The sequence below is a fragment of the Pelodiscus sinensis genome, chromosome 19 (genome assembly GCF_049634645.1).
Source record: "Pelodiscus sinensis isolate JC-2024 chromosome 19, ASM4963464v1, whole genome shotgun sequence".
NCBI classification, from domain to species: domain Eukaryota; kingdom Metazoa; phylum Chordata; order Testudines; family Trionychidae; genus Pelodiscus; species Pelodiscus sinensis.
Genome location: NC_134729.1, coordinates 27,706,966 through 27,727,216, shown reverse-complemented (window position 1 = coordinate 27,727,216; position 20,251 = coordinate 27,706,966). Strand labels below are relative to the sequence as shown.

Here is a 20,251-nt window from a genome sequence, read left to right as displayed (position 1 = left end):
CCTTGGAATCTGAAAGGCGCCTGGGCCCCTCGCTAGTGGCATTTTCACTGGCATTAACTAGTCTGCCTGGTAGCGTGAGTTCCCTCTCCCCTTGGTACCTCCTCAGCTGGCGAGTAGAGCCCAGAGCACGTCTTGTGACGTGGCATGCTGGCGTGTTCATTAGCGAGCGGTTAGCTGGTGGGACAGGCAGCTGTGAAGGGGCCAGGGTGGCTCTTGCTGAGGGTGGTGGGTGACTCATGTTAATTAGCAATCAGTTAAGTGGAGTTTAAAAAACTGACATCCCCAGCGGGGAGGAGGCTGGAGCTGCCACCTGCAGGCGCTGAGCTCAGTTTTGTGGGACTCCCAGTCCAGTGCCAGAGGCGGTAGCTACTAGTGTCAACTCACACGCTGGGGGCTCTGGCTGAGATTTCTCCCAAGTGTCCGGGGTTCCTGGGGATGCCTCGAGGGCGCGTCCCAAAAGTGCTCTGTGCTCTGGGCATGAGGCTCCTTTCAGGCCTAGTCGCCTGGGAAAACCAGGGCTGCGGCTGGTCACGTGAGAATATTGCTCCCTGCCCTAGGCCATTGTGGGGGGGGGGGGGGGGCGGCACTTTCTGTATTACCATCTGCCAATGAATACGTGGTTGAGTGACAGCTCCCTCCAGGGCTGATGGTTACTTGGCGCCTGCCCCGAAGGGGTGAGGTCCTCAGTAGAGGAGGTTGGTCTCCCAGCCTGGAGAGGCCAAGGTCACCTCTCGGGTCTGTTGCGCCCCACAGATGGGGCTCATGGGTGTGGGCTGGGCTGAGGTCAAGGGCACTGTGCTCTGGGGGGAGGGGACTTGAGCACCCCATCCCCTAGTCCATGGATGACCCCACCCCCTTACCTTTGGAGTGTCCCTTATCCTGCCTTCCGCTTGTGGGAGCCTCCTTGATCCTGGGGGCAGCTTGTGTGTGGGCTGTCCCCCCTGCCCCAGCGTGGGTGGAACTCGAACCCACCACCCTACCTTCCCCAGGTGAGCACCCCATCCCCTAGTCCATGGATGACCCCACCCCCTTACCTTCAGGGCATCCCTTATCCCGCCTTCCACATACAGGAGCCACCTCGATCCTGGGGGCAGCCTGGGACCACAGAAAGCTGGGGGGGGGGGGGGGGCGGAGGAGTCTGTTCTACCTCCTGGAGCCAAAACTCCTTCAAGGCCAGTGTGACTCTGACCCAGGCCTGAGCAAAATACAACCCCCAGGCCGGATCCAGCCCACCAAGCCACTGGAGGTAGTAGGGAGCCCCAGGCAGGCTCCCCTCCTTGCTCTGCAGCCCCACACACCTCTCAGCCCCGTTTCTGTTTCAAAACTGGAGGGGAGGGGGGAAAACTTCAGGAGCTGCCCCGCCCCCAGCATGATTTCATTGGCCAGTTTTGGCCAAAAACTGGCCAATGGGAGCTGCCTGTTTGAATAACAGGCAGCCAAGAAGAACCACATCCCCAGCTGGGCGGGCAGGCTGGCTGGCTGGGAAACATTTTAAGCTCTGCAAGCCTTAGCTCTGCAGGCAGGCAGGCGAGTTTGTTGCTGGCCAGAGCCTGCTTCCGCACTCGATTTTCCAGAATAAGTGGCCAGTGTAGACACAGCCTTGGAGCCTGCTAGGCTGCCCACAGGAGCACCAGGCTGCCCTACAGTTGCTATAAACCAGATCGGTGCCGTGGCTTGGAGTGAGCCGTGTGGACATCCTGACCCGCGTTCAGTAAGTGTTGCCATTAGAACAGTAGCAGGCCTAGCACTGGGACCGAGCCAACCTTCCGAGAAATGAATTTCCGAGCCCTGTAGCCCTCTGCTCTTCCCCAGCCGTAGACCAGCGGGCAAGTGTCCGTTGCTGTGTCTTCCATCTCCAAGGCCATCACAGACCAATGCTGGTTCACCCTTTCTTCCCCCCCGGGTACTTGAGATCTGCTGATGGAAAGAGCTAGGACTCGTGATCCCCATTGTATGGGTGGGGAAACTGAGGCACAGAGCAGTGACTTGCCTGGGGTGACACAGTGGGCTGCTGGACGGAGCCCAGGAATCCTGTGCTCTAGCTGCCTGGCCCCTCGCATTGGAGCCACGTAGCTGAAACAATCCGTTTTGTGCACGTCCGACCACTGGGCTCCGTCTCTGGGCTCTGCAAAGCCCTGTGCCGATGTGGGGAGACAAGGGCCCCTTGCTGGTTCCTGAGATTTACACTCCAATCCAGATCAGTCCCAGCGGCAGTGGCCCCGGGTTTGCCCTGGCTTTGTGCCTGTGTCCCCTGCTGCGGCCTCCCTAGGGTGTTGTTCCCCGGAGGTCTGGGCGGGGCTTGGCTCAGTGCAAGTTGTTTGCTGTCCGCTGTTACAAACCAGGAAAGGACCCAGCGCAGCAGGCCCAGGCAAACCTCTGGGGGTGGCGCTGGCCATCCCCAGCGTAACAACCAGCAAACCCAGGGCTCTGCTGTCACTGGGGCCTGGCGCTGAGCAGAGGGGCTGCGGTATTCAAGGGACTGCCTCCTGCGCTCCGGGGAGATCCCCGCGTGGCCCCCAGTACACAGAGGGTCTGGTACACGCCTGGCTATGGAATCGGGCTGCTTGGCGCCAGCTGCAGAGCCTCCTGCGTTCCCTTCTGGAGGGCTGGCCACGACCCAGGCGTTGCACTGTGACTGGTGCTGTCCCTGGGGGCCCTTGCCTGGGGCTGCAGAAGGGCCAACATCCGGCTGCTGCTTGTTCTCTGCTGACTGCCACAGGCCGCGAGCTGGAGTGCGCCAGGGCCTCGCGGTTCCTCTGGTCCCATGGCGGCGGCGTTGCCTCTGAGCATCCTGGCGTAGAAATGAAGCCAGAGGCAGCCCCTTGGGGCTCCCAGCTCGTGCGCTGGCGCACGTGAGCGTAGGTATGGGCGGGCCGTCCCCCCGAGGAGCATGGTCCCTGCTCCTTGGTAACTTGCCAAGGGCTGCGCCAACTTCCATACAATGCCATAGATTGCAGGTGCCTTCGCCTGCATGTTGCAGAGATGTGGCCTCGCAGGACTACAGGTCCCAGGATGCACTGCTTTCATGCCGAGAGATCATTGTCTATGGGAACCTCTGGGATCCCAGCCCCTCCGTGGTCACCTGCACAACGTGCTCAGACTGGTGCCTCCTTGGGCTGTGGAGCAGCCACTTCCCCCTCCCACCTCCCACCCCTTGCTCTGCAAACTGCCTGCCCCCTGGGGAGGCTTTTAACAGCCGAGCATTTGGCTTGTTCCTCCCTGCTGCATTCGACGCGTGGATAGTCTGCGCCCAGGGCCCCGGTGCAGCGCTCAGGAGGGACTCACGTGCCACCCAGCTGATTAGCAGAGTGCCCACAGCCAGGGTTTTCATGTCTGGTGGTGGTGCACATTCGCAAATGCCTCGGTGCACATACAAATTATTCTGCACATGGATGGAAAAACCCAGAGGGAGCATTGTTTGTAAGTTCCATTCACGCTCAATGTTTCTTTCATCTCTTTCTGCAGGAAAGAATCTCTATACGAACGAATACGTAGCTATAAAATTGGTGAGTTTCTTTTCCTTCCCTCTCAGCGTGTGGTCCACATTGGCTCGTGTTTCAGAGCCTGGCCTTGCCAGAGGTGCTTAAAACAGGGCCAGCTGAGGCAGTTATAACGAGGGGTGGTGGTTGAGAACTTACTGCATGCAAAGCAGTTCATGAAGCTGCCAAGATGATCAGCTGGCTCATGGCAACTCCAGAGTGTCCTCCTGTCTGCCACACGCTAGCCATCTCGATTGGCACCAATGCGCAGTCTCAGCAAGAGACCAAGAGTGAAAGAACCGTGGACCCCGTGTCCACCAGGTCAGCATGAGATGCACCCATGGAGCTTTAGTATCCCTGCCCGGGCTCCTGGGGTCCCACTGGTACTAGGGATGGAAAGGGTTAACTGGATACTTGGCAAACATGCGCCTTACGGGCACGCTTACTGGGGTAACTGGTTCACCAGCGGGGAGCTGTTCCGGTCAGTGCAGAGACCTGGCCAGAGCAGCCTGGGGGGCCCCTGCCAGATTGGAGCAGCCCCCTGCCACGGGATCACGGTTCATGGGTGACGTTTTAACTGGGGTTTCACATCCCCGATGGGTACCTCTCCCCTGCACTGTTTCTTGCTGTGCCGCCTGGGAAACCGCTGCCTCCCGCTCGGCCTGCCCTTGCAGTGGCCTAGCAGCGGAGAGAGCGGCCAGCCTATCGCTGGCCCCCTCCCGTCACTCCCCTGCATGTCCCCCAAGTCCATGCACCCCAGAGCTGTGGCTCGCATTTGGGAGGGGGAGACCCTCCGTGTGTGGAGCTAGGGGACTGCTCTTGTGTGAGGCGCTGCAGCCTCTGGGCCGGTCCTGCCTGGCAGCGGAGACGCAGGCCCTAATCGGAGCCTCTCCCCGGCCATTGCGACTGGCTCTGCGCTCTCCGCGTTGCACTTCTGGGCGTGCCAAAGCCCAGGGCATGGAGGGACCTGCTGGTGAAACTCCCCAGAGCCCCAAGGAACTCCCGCCCCGTGTGCCCCAACTGTCTGGTTAAACCCCATGTGCCTGGCCCCGCTTCGGGGAGCGCTCGGCAGCAAACACTGAACACGCTGCCACGGAGCAGCCCAGGGACTCCCCCCCAAAGCCCTGGGCCCAGTGGCGAGTGAGCCCCCTGCTCCGTTTGTCAGCGTCCTCCAAGGAAAGGGCAGAGGGCAGCACCCCGGTTCTGCGCGAGGGAGGGGGCCAGCAGCAGGTCTTGGCCCGTGGTGCCAGCAGTGGGATTGACACGATGCTGATTCCTCGGCCTTTCTGCTGCCTCCCTGCCCCAAAGTAACTGGCTGGGAGAGAAATCACCCTCCATCGCCCCCGGCCCCTTTGCACCAGCCTGGCCTTCGGGTGACAGGCCTTGTGCTTCCCTCGTGGGGCCTGTTCTCCCACCCGGGGGCCTGGGGTCTCTCCCCTGGGTCCTTCTTTGGTTTCGTTTCCTTTCCTGTAAATTCAGCAATTTGCCCAGTAGACCAGCTGCCCCCCCGCCAGCTTCCCATGGCCAGAGCCCTTCTCTGCTCTGCACGGAACATTTGGGTGGGCGGTGGCCTGCCCAGCCACTTGCTGGCCTCGTGTCAATCCCACTGCTGGCACCACGGGCCAAGACCTGCCGTGCGACACGAGCAGCCCTTCCTGAGAGCCTGCCCGGCCCCTCCTCCGCTCACGTGCTCTCTCGCTCGCTTCCCCAAGGAGCCGATCAAATCCCGGGCCCCGCAGCTGCATCTGGAGTACCGGTTCTACAAGCAGCTCGGCAATGCGGGTAAGGAGCGGCCCTGCCGGCCGGCGGCGCCAATGGGGGAGCGTAACCGTCACTGCCGAGGCCCAGCTGGGGGGGCGTCTCCTCTGACCCCGCGTGTGAGCTGCCTCGGGCCATCTGGGACTCCCCTTTCCCAAAGAGCAGGGTATCCTGCTCGCCAGGGGACGGGCTGAGGGGGTATCGCCCCCCACGCTGGGGCTGCCCCCGGCACTCCGGACGCAGGGGCGGCTCTCAGCCAGGAGGTGAATGGTTTCCGTTGCGTGCCAGCCGCCTCTGGTGCTGGGGGCTTCACGCCCGCTCGCCACGTCCCAGCCCTTCCTGTCCGCGCCGGGGGCCGGATGGAGTCTGGATTGTCGGCTGGGTCACTGGAAAGGGTGACCCCTCCCCCCAAACAGCCCTCCGGATCGGCTGGGCATCCCCTGCCACGCAGGGTCCAGAACGGGCTTCTTCTCCCCCAGCTGCCCCCTAGTTCTCCCGCCTGGAGGAGGGGGGCTCAGAGCTGGAGTAGCAGGGGGCTGCGGCTCGGCAGTGAGGGGCACTGGCAGGGAGGGGGAGGGCCCAGGGCCGGGCTGGGGGGCTGCGGGTCGGCAGTGAGGGGCAGTGGCAGGGCAGGGGAGGGCCTAGGGCCAGGCTGGGGGGCAGGGGAGGGCCCAGGGCCGGCAGTGAGGGGCAGTGGCAGGGCGGGGGAGGGCCTAGGGCCAGGCTGGGGGGCGGGGGAGGGCCCAGGACCGGCAGTGAGGGGCAGTGGCAGGGTGGGGGAGGGCCCAGGGCCGGGCTGGCGGGCAGGGGAGGGCCCAGGACCGGCAGTGAGGGGCAGTGGCAGGGCGGGGGAGGGCCCAGGGCCGGGCTGGGGGGCGGGGGAGGGCCCAGGGGCGGCAGTGAGGGGCAGTGGCAGGGCGGGGGAGGGCCCAGGGCCGGGCTGGGGGATTGCTCGGGGCCTGGTTCCTCTCGGCCAGGCTGTTGTTCAGAGACCAGCTTCCCCTCTTCCTGCCCCCTGGGAGCAGAGGGGCAAGTCCTGGGGCCGGGGCGGGTGGCAGCCTGGGGGCAGGGGCTTTGCCTTCCCCAGCCACCAGCCTGGCCCCGCCCACACGCCGCCTCTCTTAGGTGCTGGGGGCGGAGCCTTGCTGCCTCCAGAGCCACCCTCTGGACGGGGAGGGGGCCGGGCACCCTCCTCTCGCCCTGGTGCTCGGGGCTGGGGACGCTGGGGCTGCACCTGCCCCCTCCCTGTTGGGGGGAGGAAGGCAGCCTGGCTCCTGTGCGGGGCTGGGGGCCTCCCCGACCGAGGGCCTCCAGGGAGCGGCACAGATGCTGCTGCGCAGACCCCTGCCTAAGTCTCAGCCCCCGGGACGCCAGCCCCCCCCCCCCCCCCAAGCGATTCCCAATGAGTGTCCTGCCTGGAGAGGGGAGGAGGGGCCCTTTGTCTTGGGAGCCCCCGTCGGAGCATCGGCCGCACCTCCCTGGCGCCGGGGTTACCCGGGCTCCCCGCCCGCTGCATGCGCCTGAGACGCCAGCTGGCCGGGCCGCTGCGGGGGAGAGTCCCCGTCCCCGTCCCCGCTGCAGCTGGGGCTGACTCCCGCTCTCGCCCTGGCAGAAGGGATCCCTCAGGTTTACTACTTCGGGCCCTGTGGGAAGTACAACGCCATGGTGCTGGAGCTGCTGGGCCCCAGCCTGGAGGACCTGTTTGACCTGTGCGACCGGACCTTCACGCTCAAGACGGTCCTGATGATCGCCATCCAGCTGGTAAGTGCTGGGGCCAATCCCCCGCCCAGCCTGCCCCGCCGGGGCCAATCCCCCGCCCCGCCGTGGCCAATCCCCCGCCCAGCCTGCCCCGCCGGGGCCAATCCCCCGCCCAGCCTGCCCCGCCGGGGCCAATCCCCCGCCCAGCCTGCCCCGCCGGGGCCAATCCCCCGCCCAGCCTGCCCCGCCGGGGCCAATCCCCCGCCCAGCCTGCCCCGCCTGTTAGGTGACCATGGGCAAGTCGCTTCTCTCTGTGCCAGTCTCAGACCGGGGCAGTGGGACTTTACTTCTCTGGGAACCGGCGAGAGATTCGTGTTGCTCTGAAATCCGGGCGGTGGCAGGAGTCTGCAGCAAAGCCAGGCTCGGAGCCCGGCCCGGCCCTTCGTGGGCAGGGGCCTGCACTGTTCCCTGGGGGCAGCCTCCGACTCTGGCAGGCCGCAGCTGGGACTGGTTTGGGCACGCCGGGTGTGGGGTCTGCCAGCCTGGCCCTGTAAGCTCCACCCCCACAGCAATCCCTTGTGGATCCCAAAGCGCCAGGCATGGGCCGCAGGGGAGAACCGAGGCCCCGGCGCCTGTCCGAGGCCACGCGGGAAGGCTGCGGAAGAGCAGGGAGCTGGCTCCTGGCCCCCCAGGTTTCGGCTTGTGCCCTGACTGTCCTTCCTCTCCTGGAGCAGGCTGGGTGGGGGGACCCAGCGGGCCAGGGTCAGGCGGGGGCTGGCTTGAGCAGCATCCCCTCAGCCTGAGTGGGGGAGCAGGGCAGAGCCTGGCCTCGCGCTGACCCTGGCCCTCCCGCAGATCACGCGCATGGAGTACGTCCACACCAAAAGCCTGATCTACAGAGACGTCAAGCCGGAGAACTTCCTGGTGGGGCGGCCAGGCAGCAAGCGCCAGCACACCATCCACATCATCGACTTCGGCCTGGCCAAGGAGTACATCGACCCTGAGACCAAAAAACACATCCCCTACCGCGAGCACAAGAGCCTGACGGGCACGGCGCGCTACATGAGCATCAACACGCACCTCGGGAAAGGTACCGGCCACCCCAAAGGGCCCTGCGGCGGGGCGGGCTGACGATAACACGGGCTGGGCATCTGCGACGCCGGGCATGTCACGGCAACCTGGCACCGGAGGCACAGCTCCGTGCCTGTGCCCAGGCGGCGCCAGGCTGTACATGCCAGCTGACTGTAGGCGGGGACGGGAGTTCCTCCCCAGCGTGCGTGTGGCTGTCAGACCCCCCATCCTCCGCCTGCTGGAGAGCCCCTGCCTGGGATCAGCTCCTGGCACCTTGCTGAGCAAGGCAGGGCCCCTGCTCCTTCCAGGGCCACCAGCCCTTCCCCGCCCTGCCCGGAGACCAGGCTGCTCTCTAGGCAGAGCGTGACCCTTAGGCCGGAGGGCAGCGGCTGACTTGGCTTGAAGCAGGAAGTGGGGGAGGCTGTGGGCACCAGGAGGCAGCACCTGCCCCATCCTGGGGACCCGCCTTTGGGACGATGGGGAGATGGCAGGAGCATCCTGTCTCCAGCACCGCCCCAGCTCTGGGCTGGGGGCGCGTCTGTGGGACCACGGGGCTCCTGCCTTGGCCTCCGTCTGTCCCGGGAACATCCCCGTCCCCTGTACGCTCGGGCGCCCGGGGAAAGACGCCTGCAGCTGGGGAGGCGTTGGCTTTTGACAGAGCCTGCCGGGGTCCGGGGCCACTGAGGTCTTCAGCTGCGTGGCTTGGAGCCTGGCACCGGGGAGCACCGCCTCCCCGTCTCCCTGCCGCAGCTCAGGGCAGGCCGGGGGCATCTCTTCAGCTCCACGTGGCACCGTGGCCTCGCCAGGACCAGGGCAGGAGAGCCCATGAGGCACCCAGCCTCAGCAAGCCAGCTGCCTCTGGGGCCTCTTGCCAGGCTCCTGGGGGCCGTGAGTCGGGTTGCCAGATAGTTTCAGAAAAAACACCGAACATGGAGGGAGAAAAATTGATTGAGCCAAAAAAAATCCCAAACCCAACGGGGACCAAAGTTGTTGAGCAAAAAAACCAACGGCACAAGCAAAGAAAAGTCACAGCCCTTTAAATACCCCCCCCCCCCCCCCCCCAGACGCGGCAGGGAACGATATCCCAAGCAGCCTTCCATCCGAGAAAAACCGAAAATACCGGACACCTGGGAACGCTGGCCAGGAGCTCCCCAGAGCTGGGTTTCCCGGGCAGCCCAGATGCAGCGATGCCAGGGGCTCCCTGGCTCTCGAAAGCCCCGTGGCTCACCTTGCTCTGAGCGGGCCTGGCTCGCCCGCAGGGGCTGCCGTGTGGTGCTGGGAGCAGCGCGTCGGCGCGGGGCACTTACCGTTTCTCTCTTCTGCGCAGAGCAAAGCCGCAGGGATGACCTGGAGGCGCTAGGGCACATGTTCATGTACTTCCTGCGGGGCAGCCTCCCGTGGCAAGGGCTCAAGGTGAGTGCGAGTGGCAGCCGGGCCCTGGGAGTCTCTTACGCGGCCGAGCGGCCCCGGGGACCAGGCTGGCCAGGATCCCGCCCCGAGGGAGGGAAGTGACCTGGGGTGCTGCCCTGTTCGTCCAGGTGCCCTGGCGAGGGTGGGACGGATCAAAATGGGGAAACGTGAGTGTCAATTTCTCCTACCCTCAGAAATGGGCCCAGAACAAAAAAAGCTCCTGACCTGTCCACGGGGGCCACCACCCCTCCCCGGGGCCGCTCCCACCCACAGCGGGGCGCCGGTCCTGCCTGCGTTCACACACGAGCGGTGCAGGATCCCTCCGTCCCCCGCAGCTCACTCCTGAGTCCTCACCCGGCCCCGGCGCCCGCCTGCTTAGATCTGCACTGGACACATCGGTGTTCAAAGGTCTCGGGGGCGGAAGGGCCCGCTGAGGCGTGGGGAGCTCGGGGGGGCGCCCCGGGGGGGCTCACGTGCTTGGAAGTCTCAGGGCAGTTACTCCGCCGGGCTGGGACGGAGGCTGAGGGTTGGGGGGCCCTGGGTTGTTTCCGTCACTGTCACCGTTGCTTTGTGGCCTGGGACCAGCTGCTTGTGCTCCCTGTGCCCGCGTCCCCGGGGCCAGGGGCCGGCATGTCGTCTGACCGCAGTGGGGAGCAGAGGCTTGGTTGTGCCCAGGCCTCCCGGAGAGGCGGCTGTACCACCGCGCATTCCTCCTGCGGCTCCCGCTCTGGCCATGGTGGGCCCCGGGGTGCTAACCCGCCTGCCAGCTGCCCTGTGGCCTGTCGGGCTCCCCCTAGGTTTCCAAAGGGCCGGTCGCTGCCGTTCCTCTCCCCACACCCGCTCCTGGGCCCAGCGAGCTCTGCACAGCTGGGTCTCGGGGGCCTGGCCCTGCTAGTCCTTCCTGGGCCCCGGCCAGGCTGTCTCCCCTCGTGCCGTAGGGTAGCCAGGAGCAGGCTGGGATCTCTGCCAGTCGCCCCGCTCACTGGGAGAGCCGGGGAGGGCACTAGCGTCGCCATGGTGGGGAGGCCTAACCGCCGGCTTGGGGCTCCGGCCGGCTGGGCGTGCGCGGCGCCTGAGCGCCCTGACCTCTGCCCGTTCCAGGCCGACACGCTCAAGGAGCGGTATCAGAAGATCGGGGACACCAAAAGAGCCACCCCCGTCGAAGTCCTGTGTGAGAACTTCCCAGGTAAGGGCCCGGCCCGAGTCGGGAGAGCCCTGAGGGACGGAAGCCCTCCCCCACGTTAAATCAACCTGTCAGCCAGACGCTGAGAAGGGAAACTGAGGCACAGAGCGTGCACACCCCACAGGCGAGTGGAAGAGTTAGGATTGGAACACAGGCACTACCTGCTAGGCTACACTGCTGCCTGCGTGCCCCTGTGCAGCTCTGCCCTGCAGCAGCATGCACTACAGCCTCCCCACTTCCTGCAGGTGGCCTTACTGCAGTGGGGGGGGGGGAGGCTTCTCCATGCAGCTGTCTCCGGGCCCCTGTTGTGCAGCCCCTGTGGGTGTTTCCCTGCTGCCCGGGGGGGGGGGGCAGTCTCTCTAGGGCGAGCGCAGGGAGAACAGTGCGGGCGGGTCTGATGTGGCTGCGTTGGGGTCGGGTGGTCCCAGACCCGCCTGTGCCCTTCTGCTTGCGCTCACCCCAGTGCGGTGCCCCCCTCCCCTTCGCTACGCCCTGGCTGCCCCATTGCTCCCTGGGCCGCGGTTCAGGGCCGCACTGAGTCTGCTGGGCCTCCGCAGAGGAGATGGCGACCTACCTGCGCTACGTGCGGCGGCTGGACTTCTTCGAGAAGCCGGACTACGACTACCTGCGCAAGCTCTTCACGGACCTGTTCGACCGCAGCGGCTACGTCTTCGACTACGAGTACGACTGGGCCGGGAAGCCGCTAGTAAGTGCCGCTGGCCGGCGCGGGGGCTGCCGACGGGAGCAGCCGGCAGAGCGGGGCTGCGCGGTTACAGCTGCTTGGCTCCCCGCCACCCTCCTGTTTGCCCCTTTCCCCGCCTCCGGCCCGGCACCCGGCGCACGTTGGCTCAGCTGCTTGGGCCTCGTTCGTTCCCTAATTCATCCCCCTCTTGGGTCCGCCAGCCCCAGGGGTGAGCCCAGGGGGCACAGGCCCTGCCCGGGGATGCCTGGCCCTTCTTTGATTGTCCTCCTGGTGTCTTGATCTGCAGCCAACTCCGATCGGCACAATCCACAGCGACGTCCAGGTGCAGCCTCCGAACCGAGACAAAGCACAGCCACACACCAAACACCAGGTGAGCCCCCGCTGGCCAGGCCATTCCCGGCGGCTCGGCCATGGTGGAGCAGAGCGAACCGGTCCAAGCACCAGCCAGTTCATAGGGGGAGCGGAAGGGGTCCAGGGATTGTTAGCCGCTCTCCTGGGGCCTGGGAGGCAGCTCTGGCCGGTCCAGGAGAGATCCTGGCTGGCCCGTCCCCTTCGCGGGGGCTGGGGTGGAGGTGCGGGGGCATGGATGCCGGTAGGTGGGATGTGGAGGGTTCCCAGAGGGAAGGGCAGGGCTGTGGGGTCTCGTCCCAGAGGCCATTGCGGGGCTGGGAGGGTTGGCTCATGAGGCTGGAGGCCAGGGGGCAGCTGCTGTCCAGGCGCCATGGGGCTTGGAGGGCAGGGAGCGGCTGTGGGGGGGGTCCCTAGCTGGGGCTCGGCACTGGGGACGAGCCTGCAGGCCCGTTGGGGTCTGTCCCAGGACCCGTGTCCCCTGGTCCCGACCCGGTTCCTGGAGCAACATCCGGAGAGCTGCGGCTCCCAGGACGAGCTGCCATGTGACACGCCTGCCCCAGCCCACGCACAGGCCTGCTGGGGAGTCCAGAGGCCCTGAGCTGGCACCGGGTCCTAGGCCCCTTGCGGGGGCGTGGGGATCGGCTGGGCAGCCTGACGCTGCCGCCCCACCCCGACACCCAGGAGGGGACCGTGGGAGGCGCCGCTGGGCTAAGCCGGCCCCTGTGACAGGAGCTCTGGGACCCGCGATTTCAGACTCCGTCCTGCCCGGGGGGAGAGCGGATCATAGCCCGCACCACGCGTGGGGGAGACCCGCCCTCTGGGGAGACCCGCCCTCAGCGTCCCGCCTCCCAGGGAAAGACCCTCCCTCTGCATCTCACCCCTTGGGGGGGACCCGCCCTCTGCATCTCACCCCCGGGGGGGGACCCTCCCTCTGCAATCTCACCCCCTGGGGGGGACCCTCCCTCTGCATCTCACCCCCTGGGGGGGACCCGCCCTCTGCATCTCACCCCCGGGGGGGGGACCCTCCCTCTGCATCTCACCCCCTGGGGGGGACCCTCCCTCTGCATCTCGCCCACTGCAGGGGGAGACCCGGGTGAAGGCAGCTCACCCCCGGGGGGGGGACCCTCCCTCTGCATCTCACCCCCGGGGGGGGGACCCGCCCTCTGCATCTCACCCCCTGGGGGGGGACCTACCCTCTGCAATCTCACCCCTGGGGGGGGACCCTCCCTCTGCATCTCACCCCCTGGGGGGGGACCTACCCTCTGCAATCTCACCCCTGGGGGGGACCCTCCCTCTGCATCTCACCCCCTGGGGGGGGACCTACCCTCTGCAATCTCACCCCTGGGGGGGGACCCTCCCTCTGCAATCTCACCCCTGGGGGGGGACCCGCCTTCTACATCTCGCCCCCTGCAGGGGGAGACCCGGGTGAAGGCAGCTCAGGTCCGGGAGAGGCCACTGGACTGAGCTGGGTGTTCGGTGGAGCCTGGCTCTGTCCCACTTGGCTGGGGCGGCTCTGCAGGGGCCAGTGGGCATGGCCGGGTGGAGTGGGTGCTGGTCGGGCTCTGTGGGGGGGGGCACTTTGAGCAAAGCAGGGGGAAGCCCCGGGGAACCAGGTGGGCTGGGCAAGGAAGCCTGTGGAGCGGGGAGGACGTCAGAGCAGCTGGGCTCAGCCCAACAGGCGGCGGTGCCCTGGCGAGGGGGTTGGTGGGCGACCACATGGCTGGCTCCGGCGGGTTTCACACCCAGCCTCAGCCTCCTCGGCCGGCAGCTGCAGAGCCCTGGGCTCCCTTCGCCGCCACTTACAAGGAAACCCTCCGGGCGCCTGGGGCTCGGGTGCCAGGGTCACCGTGGCCAAACGGGGCTTGTGGACCCGGGGCAGGCGTTCAACCCGGCAGCCCCTCCCTTCTGTGTGGACTGGCCCCAGGCTGTTCCCCGGGGCCCTTCCAGCCCCATGGCGGCCAGTCAAGGCGAGAGAAGGGGAGGCCCTGGGAACATCCCCTGGGAAGGCAGGTTCTGTCTGGAACGGAGGCCCAGGGCAAGCCCCCGGGGGTGTCTAGATTTCTGGTGATCTCCCGGGTCACGCCAGGGCTGGGCACCGGATCCGGCCACTTTCTATCTATATCCAGCTGCCTGGGCCACCCAGGTCCAGGCCGGGGCTCAGGCAGCAGGATCGAGTTCAGTGACGCCCGGCCGCAGCGCTACCCTGGCGCCGGGAGCCTTGGAGTGTCAGCAGCCCCCAGCCGTGGCCAGGCAACGTGGTCGTGGCGGAGCCGGGACCCTTCGCTCGGTTGTGAATTCAAAGCCTCCGATCCCAGACAACTCTAGGGGGAGGCTAGTCTCCCGCCCCGCCCCGCCCCTTCCGCCCTAGCAGGGAGGGGAACTGGGTCATGACCACATAGTGGGCCCCCCCTGCAAAAATTATTGCCCACCCCCCGCTCGAAGTCCGGTTCCTTCCTCACCCCTCCGGCCGCGCACACGGGGCTGGGAAGATCCACCCGCAGCTTTAATGTCGCTCTCTCTTCGCTCCGCAAAATCAAACACCAGGCGGCCTCGGCTCCCCCCTTTGCCACGTGGCGCGTCTCCACCAAGAGCCCCTGCCCCCTCTGCCTTGGCACCACCCGCGTGCCTGATCTGCCTGGACCAGTGCGCCGGAGACCTGCCAGACCGTCCACGGCAGGGAGGGGAGAGGGTCTGGGCTCGCGCGTGAGGCCCGCACCAGCCCAGCAGCCGGCATGAGCCCTGGCCGGGGCCCGCGCTGGTTTCTTGGCCTTGCCACACTGGCGCTGCTGCGCGTGGCGTTTGCATGTCTTACCTTGCCTCCTCTCCCCACCCCCGCCCCCGGTCTCCATCCTCCCTCTTTTTGTTTCCTGTCCTGCCGCTGGCTCGCAGTCGCCCGAGGGGACCGAGCTGTGGGATCCGCAGGCTAGTCAGCAGCCTGCCGAGGAAGCTCTAGGAACGCGCCTAGCGACCAGCAGGCTTGGGGGTTCTGTGCAGGTACACGCAGGGGCGAGTGGGCGTGGAAGGGACAGGCCCACGGGACGGGGGAGACTGCAGCAGCCTCCCCCGGGCGGGATCGGTGCTAGGCCCAGGCTCGGGGAGTCCCCGGTTTGTCGCCTTCCCCCCGTTCTCCTTGACGTACTCGGGCTCCCCCTGCTCCTCTGCCGCGTCCGCGCCGCTGACCTGCAGCCTCCCCTCCCGCCCTCTGCCCCGCCCGGCGAGGGGGCCGCCTGGCTCTCCGCTGCTGTCGAGTCCCTGTGCCACAAACGGGCTGACGCTGCTTTGGGTGTCTCCTCCCCTCCCCCGCCCGAGCCCACACACAGCACCCACGGGCCGCTGTGCCCATCCCCCGCTGTCCTGGCACCCCACCCTGCTTCCCCCACCCAGGGCGCCCCGGGGCGGGGCTTGTCTGCCCTGCAGCAAACCGGAGAGCTCCACCGGGGGCGCGTGTAACGCCAGAGGGGCGTGGCTCAGCGCTGTTGCTGCCACTTGAGCGGGTGACGTCACGCTGCTGTTCCCAGGTGGCCTGGCCGCGCATCCCCAGTGCCACTGACCCGCCCGGGCGGCGCTGCCGGGAAGGCCTGGCCTGTGGTGCTGCGCAGGGCCGATCCGGCCTCTGGAGGGGCTGCCGGGGCCCAGCCCGGCCTGGGGGGCGGAGAAACCGAGTCGCGCAGCTGGGCTGTGCTGTTGCCACTTGGGTGCTATCCCACAGCTGTAGCAAGAACCCCCTGGGCAGCCACTGCCGGTTTCCTTTCCCGCCGGGCATGGGGCTGGCCGGAAGTGGGCAGTGAAGGGCTCGTGGGCGAAGGACACAGGCAGGCAGCGTGGGGCCAGGGGCCGGGCAAGCTGGTGCGGATCCAGAGCGTGTGACGAGGGCGGCCCGGCGCCTGCCCCCGCTTTACGGCTGAGTAACAACCGGGGTGCTGGGCCCAGAGAGGCACCTCGGACCCCTCCCTGCGCCCCGCTGCTCCCGTCTGGGCTGCGATTGGCCGGGGCCCTCGGCAGGCGGGGCCTGAGCCTGGCTGGCGTCTGCTCGGGTCGCACTGACGTTTGGGGGGAATTTGTCAAGGCCCAGGGATTGAAATTGCTACAGAAATGAAACCTGGGCCCTTCCCAGGCAGCGTGTGTGGCAGGCACTGCCCAGCAGCCCCGGAAACCTTCCTGTGCAGCCGGGGGCAGGGCAGGGCGGTTCTGCGCAGGCCACGTGAGGCCCCTGCGGCACGGCCGGCTTGCCCGGGGCCGGCCTGCCGCCGGCAGAGCCCCGCCCTCCAGCGCCGAGGAAGCCTGGCAGATTCGCTCCAGGTGCTGCTGCTTGGACCCGCCCCTGCAGGGGGAAGGCAGCCCAGGCATGTGGGTACGGACCTGCAGGGATGTGTGGGGGACGGGGAAGGGTTAAAGCCCCTCTGCCCGCCTGGCCAGCACCCCGGCTGACTGCCCCTCTCCCGCCAGGTGATGAGCTCCACCAACGGAGAACTGAACACGGACGACCCCACGGCGGGCCACTCGAACGCCCCCATCACGGCGCCCGCCGAGGTGGAGGTAGCAGATGATACAAAGTAAGGACCTGGCTGCGTTTTCGGGGGCTGCCCTGGCCCGGCGGGGGAGGGGCTGCTGCCCTCACACCCTTCTCCCCAGCAAAGTCCAGAGGGGACAGAGCTGGTGATTCCGTTCCGGCTCCCGGCCTGCTCTGCCCCATGCCGCCCCAGAGCCAGGATTGGGGGGTTGGGAATCTGCCAGCCGCTGGACTGAGGCTACTGGCCCGAGCCGGACGAAATCCTGGCCTGGACGCTGCAGGCTCCCACTGCCCGGCATTGCAGCGGCGTCGGGGGCCGTGGTCTCGCCCGCGGGCCGTTCCCACTCCCAGCCACCGGTGACTCGGGCCTGCCTCCTCCCACAATGACCCCCGGCAGCGGGTGGGGGAATCCTGCCCGCACAGCTCGCTAAGAGCCGCTTCAGGGTTCCCCCAGAACACGTGGCGCGAACTGCACCCCTTCCAGCCAGGCCCTCGCCACGGCCGGTCCCTTCCGGGGTGGGGAGGAGCCTGCTGGGGGCCCCGGGGGCCTGACCGCCTGGCTGCCTTTCTCCCCAGGTGCTGCTGTTTCTTCAAGAGGAGGAAGAGGAAAACCATCCAGCGCCACAAGTGAGCGGGCAGAGCCAGCCCGGAGCAGGTAGCGGGGGATGCCCCGCTGGCCACGGACGGGGCGAGGCTCGCTAGCGGGTCTGCAAGACCTTCCCTCCCTCTGATTTGGATGGCGGAGGGAAGAGCCTCGTGACTTCACCACCTGGTGCCACGTGTGTGGATGGGGCGCGGGGGAGGGAGGTTCTCAAACTGCTTTGCTTTTCCTCCTCCACCACCACATCCACCCCGTGGTCGTTTACGGAAACCAAGTCGACGTTGCTGGCGTTCCTATGCCCGCCTGGCGCGCAGGCCACAGAGCATTAAGCTAGTTACAAAAGGAAACCACCCAACCCACCCACCACGTGAATTTCTTTTGATTCTATGAAATAGTTGGAAAACGGGGATCAACTCTACAGACTCAAACCGCTGCCCTGGGAGCCGCCGAAGACAATTCCAGGAGCGGTGGGCGCTGGAGACTTTCCCCCGTCGCTTCTTTGTCTCTGAAGTTAATTTAAGTCTCGGGGCGGAGGGCGGAGTCAGTCTTTGACCTTCATCTTTTTAGTGTTAAAAATTCTGCTTTTCTTTTAAAGATTGTGTTGTCCCTGTGAGCTCCCCCTCGTCTGGTTCACCCCCTTCGCCCGCTGCGTTAGCCGAGTCTCTGGTACAGGGAGGAGTGGCTGGGGCCTCGTTTACACTTTCCTTTTACGATGCACTTTTGCTAGCAATACAAGTGATGTTTGGTCTTGAAATTAACAGTTTAGTAATTAACTGGGGAGGGGGAGGGGAGGGGAGGGGAGCCATGTAGGGTCTCAGGAAGGGCTGGAAGCTTTACCAGGGCCCCAGCGGCCGGCCCTCGGCCATTGACATGGGGCACCTGGCCAAGACCAAAGGGAAACGCAAGGGGCTGGGGATGGGCAAGGTAGAAAACGGACGTCGTAATGGTCCCTGCATGGAGCCATGGGCTGGGCAGGGATGCCTGGCCCCAGGCCGCGGTTACTAAGCACGGAGCCGCCTCCTGCGGCTGCCCCTGGCCGAGTTCACTCAGCTCACTTTAGGGGAAGTTACTTACCTGGCCTTTCCCGTGGGGCGCCCCCCCCCCCCAGCCCAGCCAGTGAACCGATAGGCTGAGCAGCAGGGGCCCCTGGGGCCAAAGAGCCCCAACCTCAAAGCGGGTGGGAGGCAGCCAGGTGTGTTCAGCTCCTTGGGCTTCCACTGGGGGAAGGGGCCGCGTGGAGAGGGGCCTGCGCTGTAGCAGCCCCCACTGGGATGGCCCTGGCTCCGCCCTTCAGTCCCGCTCCTGGTGGGAGGCTCCTGCAGGCGACGGGCTGGAGGAAACCCTGAACCCGCCTCCCTGCTTGCTGATCTGACCCCCGGCTGCAGCTGGAGGTTGGCCCAGTCGGCGCCTCCAACCATCAGGCCCGTGTGCTTACGCCGGAGCTGAGCTCGGGCCGTTCTAACCGTGGGTGGTTTTCAAGCTCTCCCTGCCCACCCCCTCACCCCTCTACAGCCACACGCGGCCCAGTGGCCGACCTGCGCTCAGTGCGGGACGCCGGTGCCTGTTGGCCGCCTGTGCGCACTGACGGCACCGTTGGCCTGCGGGGTTGCTTCTTACCAGGTGGGGCGGGGCCGGCGCATGGGGGGGGGGGGGATTCGCTGTGTAATTGACACTTGTAATGTTGGAGCTGGAAGCTGCTCTGAGGTGCTGCAGGAGGCGGTCGTGGCTGGGGGGGGGCCCTCCAGCGGCTCCAGGTGCTAGGCACGTCCTGCCCACGGAACGGGCTGCGCTGACTCTGGCCTGCCGCTCGGAGCCCTGCGTCTGTTGCTGCCGCACATGTTGGGCCAGGGCTGGGTGGCAACTAGCCCCCCTCAGGAGCCTTAGGCAAGGGCCCACGGGCATGGGGATCTGGGGGGCCAGCACTGGCCCCGACTCTTCGCATTCCTGCTGCAGTGGAGCAGCTGCCACTCATCAAGCCAAATTCCTTCCCATCACCCCCGACTCATTCAACAGGCTTAAGCCAGTTCCCGTGGTGGCCTCCTTCCCCCCCAAGCTGGAATGTCCGGCCCATTCAGAGCCCTTAGGGGCCGCCTGGTCTCCTGGGCTGCAGTTTGACTGCAGGGCAGCGCCTGTGCCCTGCTGAGGAGCAAGGGGCAGGGCGCTAGGCGGGAGGGCCTGGCCAGCTGCTAGGGAGCGCTGGGGTCTTGCAAACTCCATGAATCCCACCAGATCCGGCTGGCTGGACGGTCCGTAGTTCTGTGCAATGTTCGACCTTGTTTCCCAAACAATGCAAATGAAACCGCCTTAAATCTTCACTGGAACTGTGTGTCCAGCCCCGAGGGTGTAAAATAAACACGTCTGGGAGCGGGTGCATGTGCGTGATTGGCCTGCCCTTCGCCACAGCTGCCCGACGCGCCTACCGCAGGCTCGAGGGGAAATAAAAAGGGAAAGCCAAGGGAGTTTGCCCAAGTCTGTCTTGAGAATCTCGGTTCCTGTCAGGTGCAGGGCTCAGGCCCGGGTCCGGCAGCACGACACTGGTCCCGTTACAGAACCGAGTCCGTACCTGTGTAGTTCCAAAGCAGAGGGGGGGTTGTTCCCTTGCGAGTTTAGTTATGGCTTTAAAAACACGTGTACAGAACTGGGATTGACATTTCTCTGATGCTTCCTTGAAGCCATAGAACTTAGGGGCTTTTTTAAAAAAATAAAAATTAAAAAAATCCAACTTCCCCCCCAGTTTCCATCAGGATTTATTGTGTGGGGGGGGAGGGGAGAAGGGGCAGCTTGAGGGGGGCTGTTAACTGCTCACAACACTGTGTAACCCTCCAGCCTGGGGGTTTTGGGCTCATGGCCTCAGCTGGAACCCGGTCCCAGGTGGACCAAGAGGTGCTAAGTAGTTCAGAGCTCATGCTGCTCGGAGCCTGGCTCCCCTGGGCGGGAGCTAGAGGGACTGGGGGGCACTCGAGGTGCTGACTTGTCACAAACTCAGAAGCTTTCACACAAACTTCCTCCTCCAGGTGCAACGAGGGGGTGGGCGCTTGCCTGGCTCAGACATTGGCTGGCTGGAATGCGGCTTCCACCTGGATCACAGGGGAGCTGCTACCCCTATGGCACCTGCTTCACATTCTCCTCACTGAACAGACCCAAGGGCTGGTTGCAGGGTGATGAGGATGCTGCTGCTCAAGGAAAGCCTTAGTATAGCGTAGGCTGGGCGGTGGCCCACACCCAAACAGGGGGAAGCCAGTTAAAGAACAGCCCCAGGAGGTGCTCCAGGCAGCAGGTATGCAAGACGGGGCAGGCTGTGGTCTCACCTTGCTAGAGCAAAGGTCAGTTGTCAGAGATGCTGCTACGTGCCAGCTTTCAACAGAGCAATTGCCGGCCTGTAATGAAGCCCAGGCTGGTCCCTGCTGTGAGGGTGAAGCTAATGACTCATGATTTAACCACTTAGCAACTTGTTAACTGGGGGGTACACGCCCACTCTGGCTACGTC

General features: G+C 65.9%; 1 protein-coding gene across 2 annotated transcripts in view; it reads left to right on the top strand.

Annotated features, from left to right (window-relative positions):
- The window catches only part of CSNK1G2 (casein kinase 1 gamma 2), a 92,519-nt gene extending 75,001 nt beyond the window's left edge, over positions 1 to 17,518 (top strand). Inside the window, exons 3-13 of one of the 2 annotated variants that reach the window (XM_075903219.1) lie at positions 3,466 to 3,506; positions 5,192 to 5,261; positions 6,850 to 6,998; positions 7,791 to 8,025; positions 9,334 to 9,419; positions 10,518 to 10,602; positions 11,157 to 11,305; positions 11,589 to 11,672; positions 14,543 to 14,647; positions 16,100 to 16,206; positions 16,740 to 17,518. In XM_075903219.1, the coding sequence (XP_075759334.1) occupies positions 3,466 to 3,506; positions 5,192 to 5,261; positions 6,850 to 6,998; positions 7,791 to 8,025; positions 9,334 to 9,419; positions 10,518 to 10,602; positions 11,157 to 11,305; positions 11,589 to 11,672; positions 14,543 to 14,647; positions 16,100 to 16,206; positions 16,740 to 16,794 (1,166 nt within the window). In that variant the 3' untranslated portion in view covers positions 16,795 to 17,518. The remainder of the gene's footprint in view (positions 1 to 3,465; positions 3,507 to 5,191; positions 5,262 to 6,849; positions 6,999 to 7,790; positions 8,026 to 9,333; positions 9,420 to 10,517; positions 10,603 to 11,156; positions 11,306 to 11,588; positions 11,673 to 14,542; positions 14,648 to 16,099; positions 16,207 to 16,739) is intronic. The other variant, XM_075903220.1, reaches the window with a different exon arrangement.
- Positions 17,519 to 20,251: the final 2,733 nt, after the last annotated feature.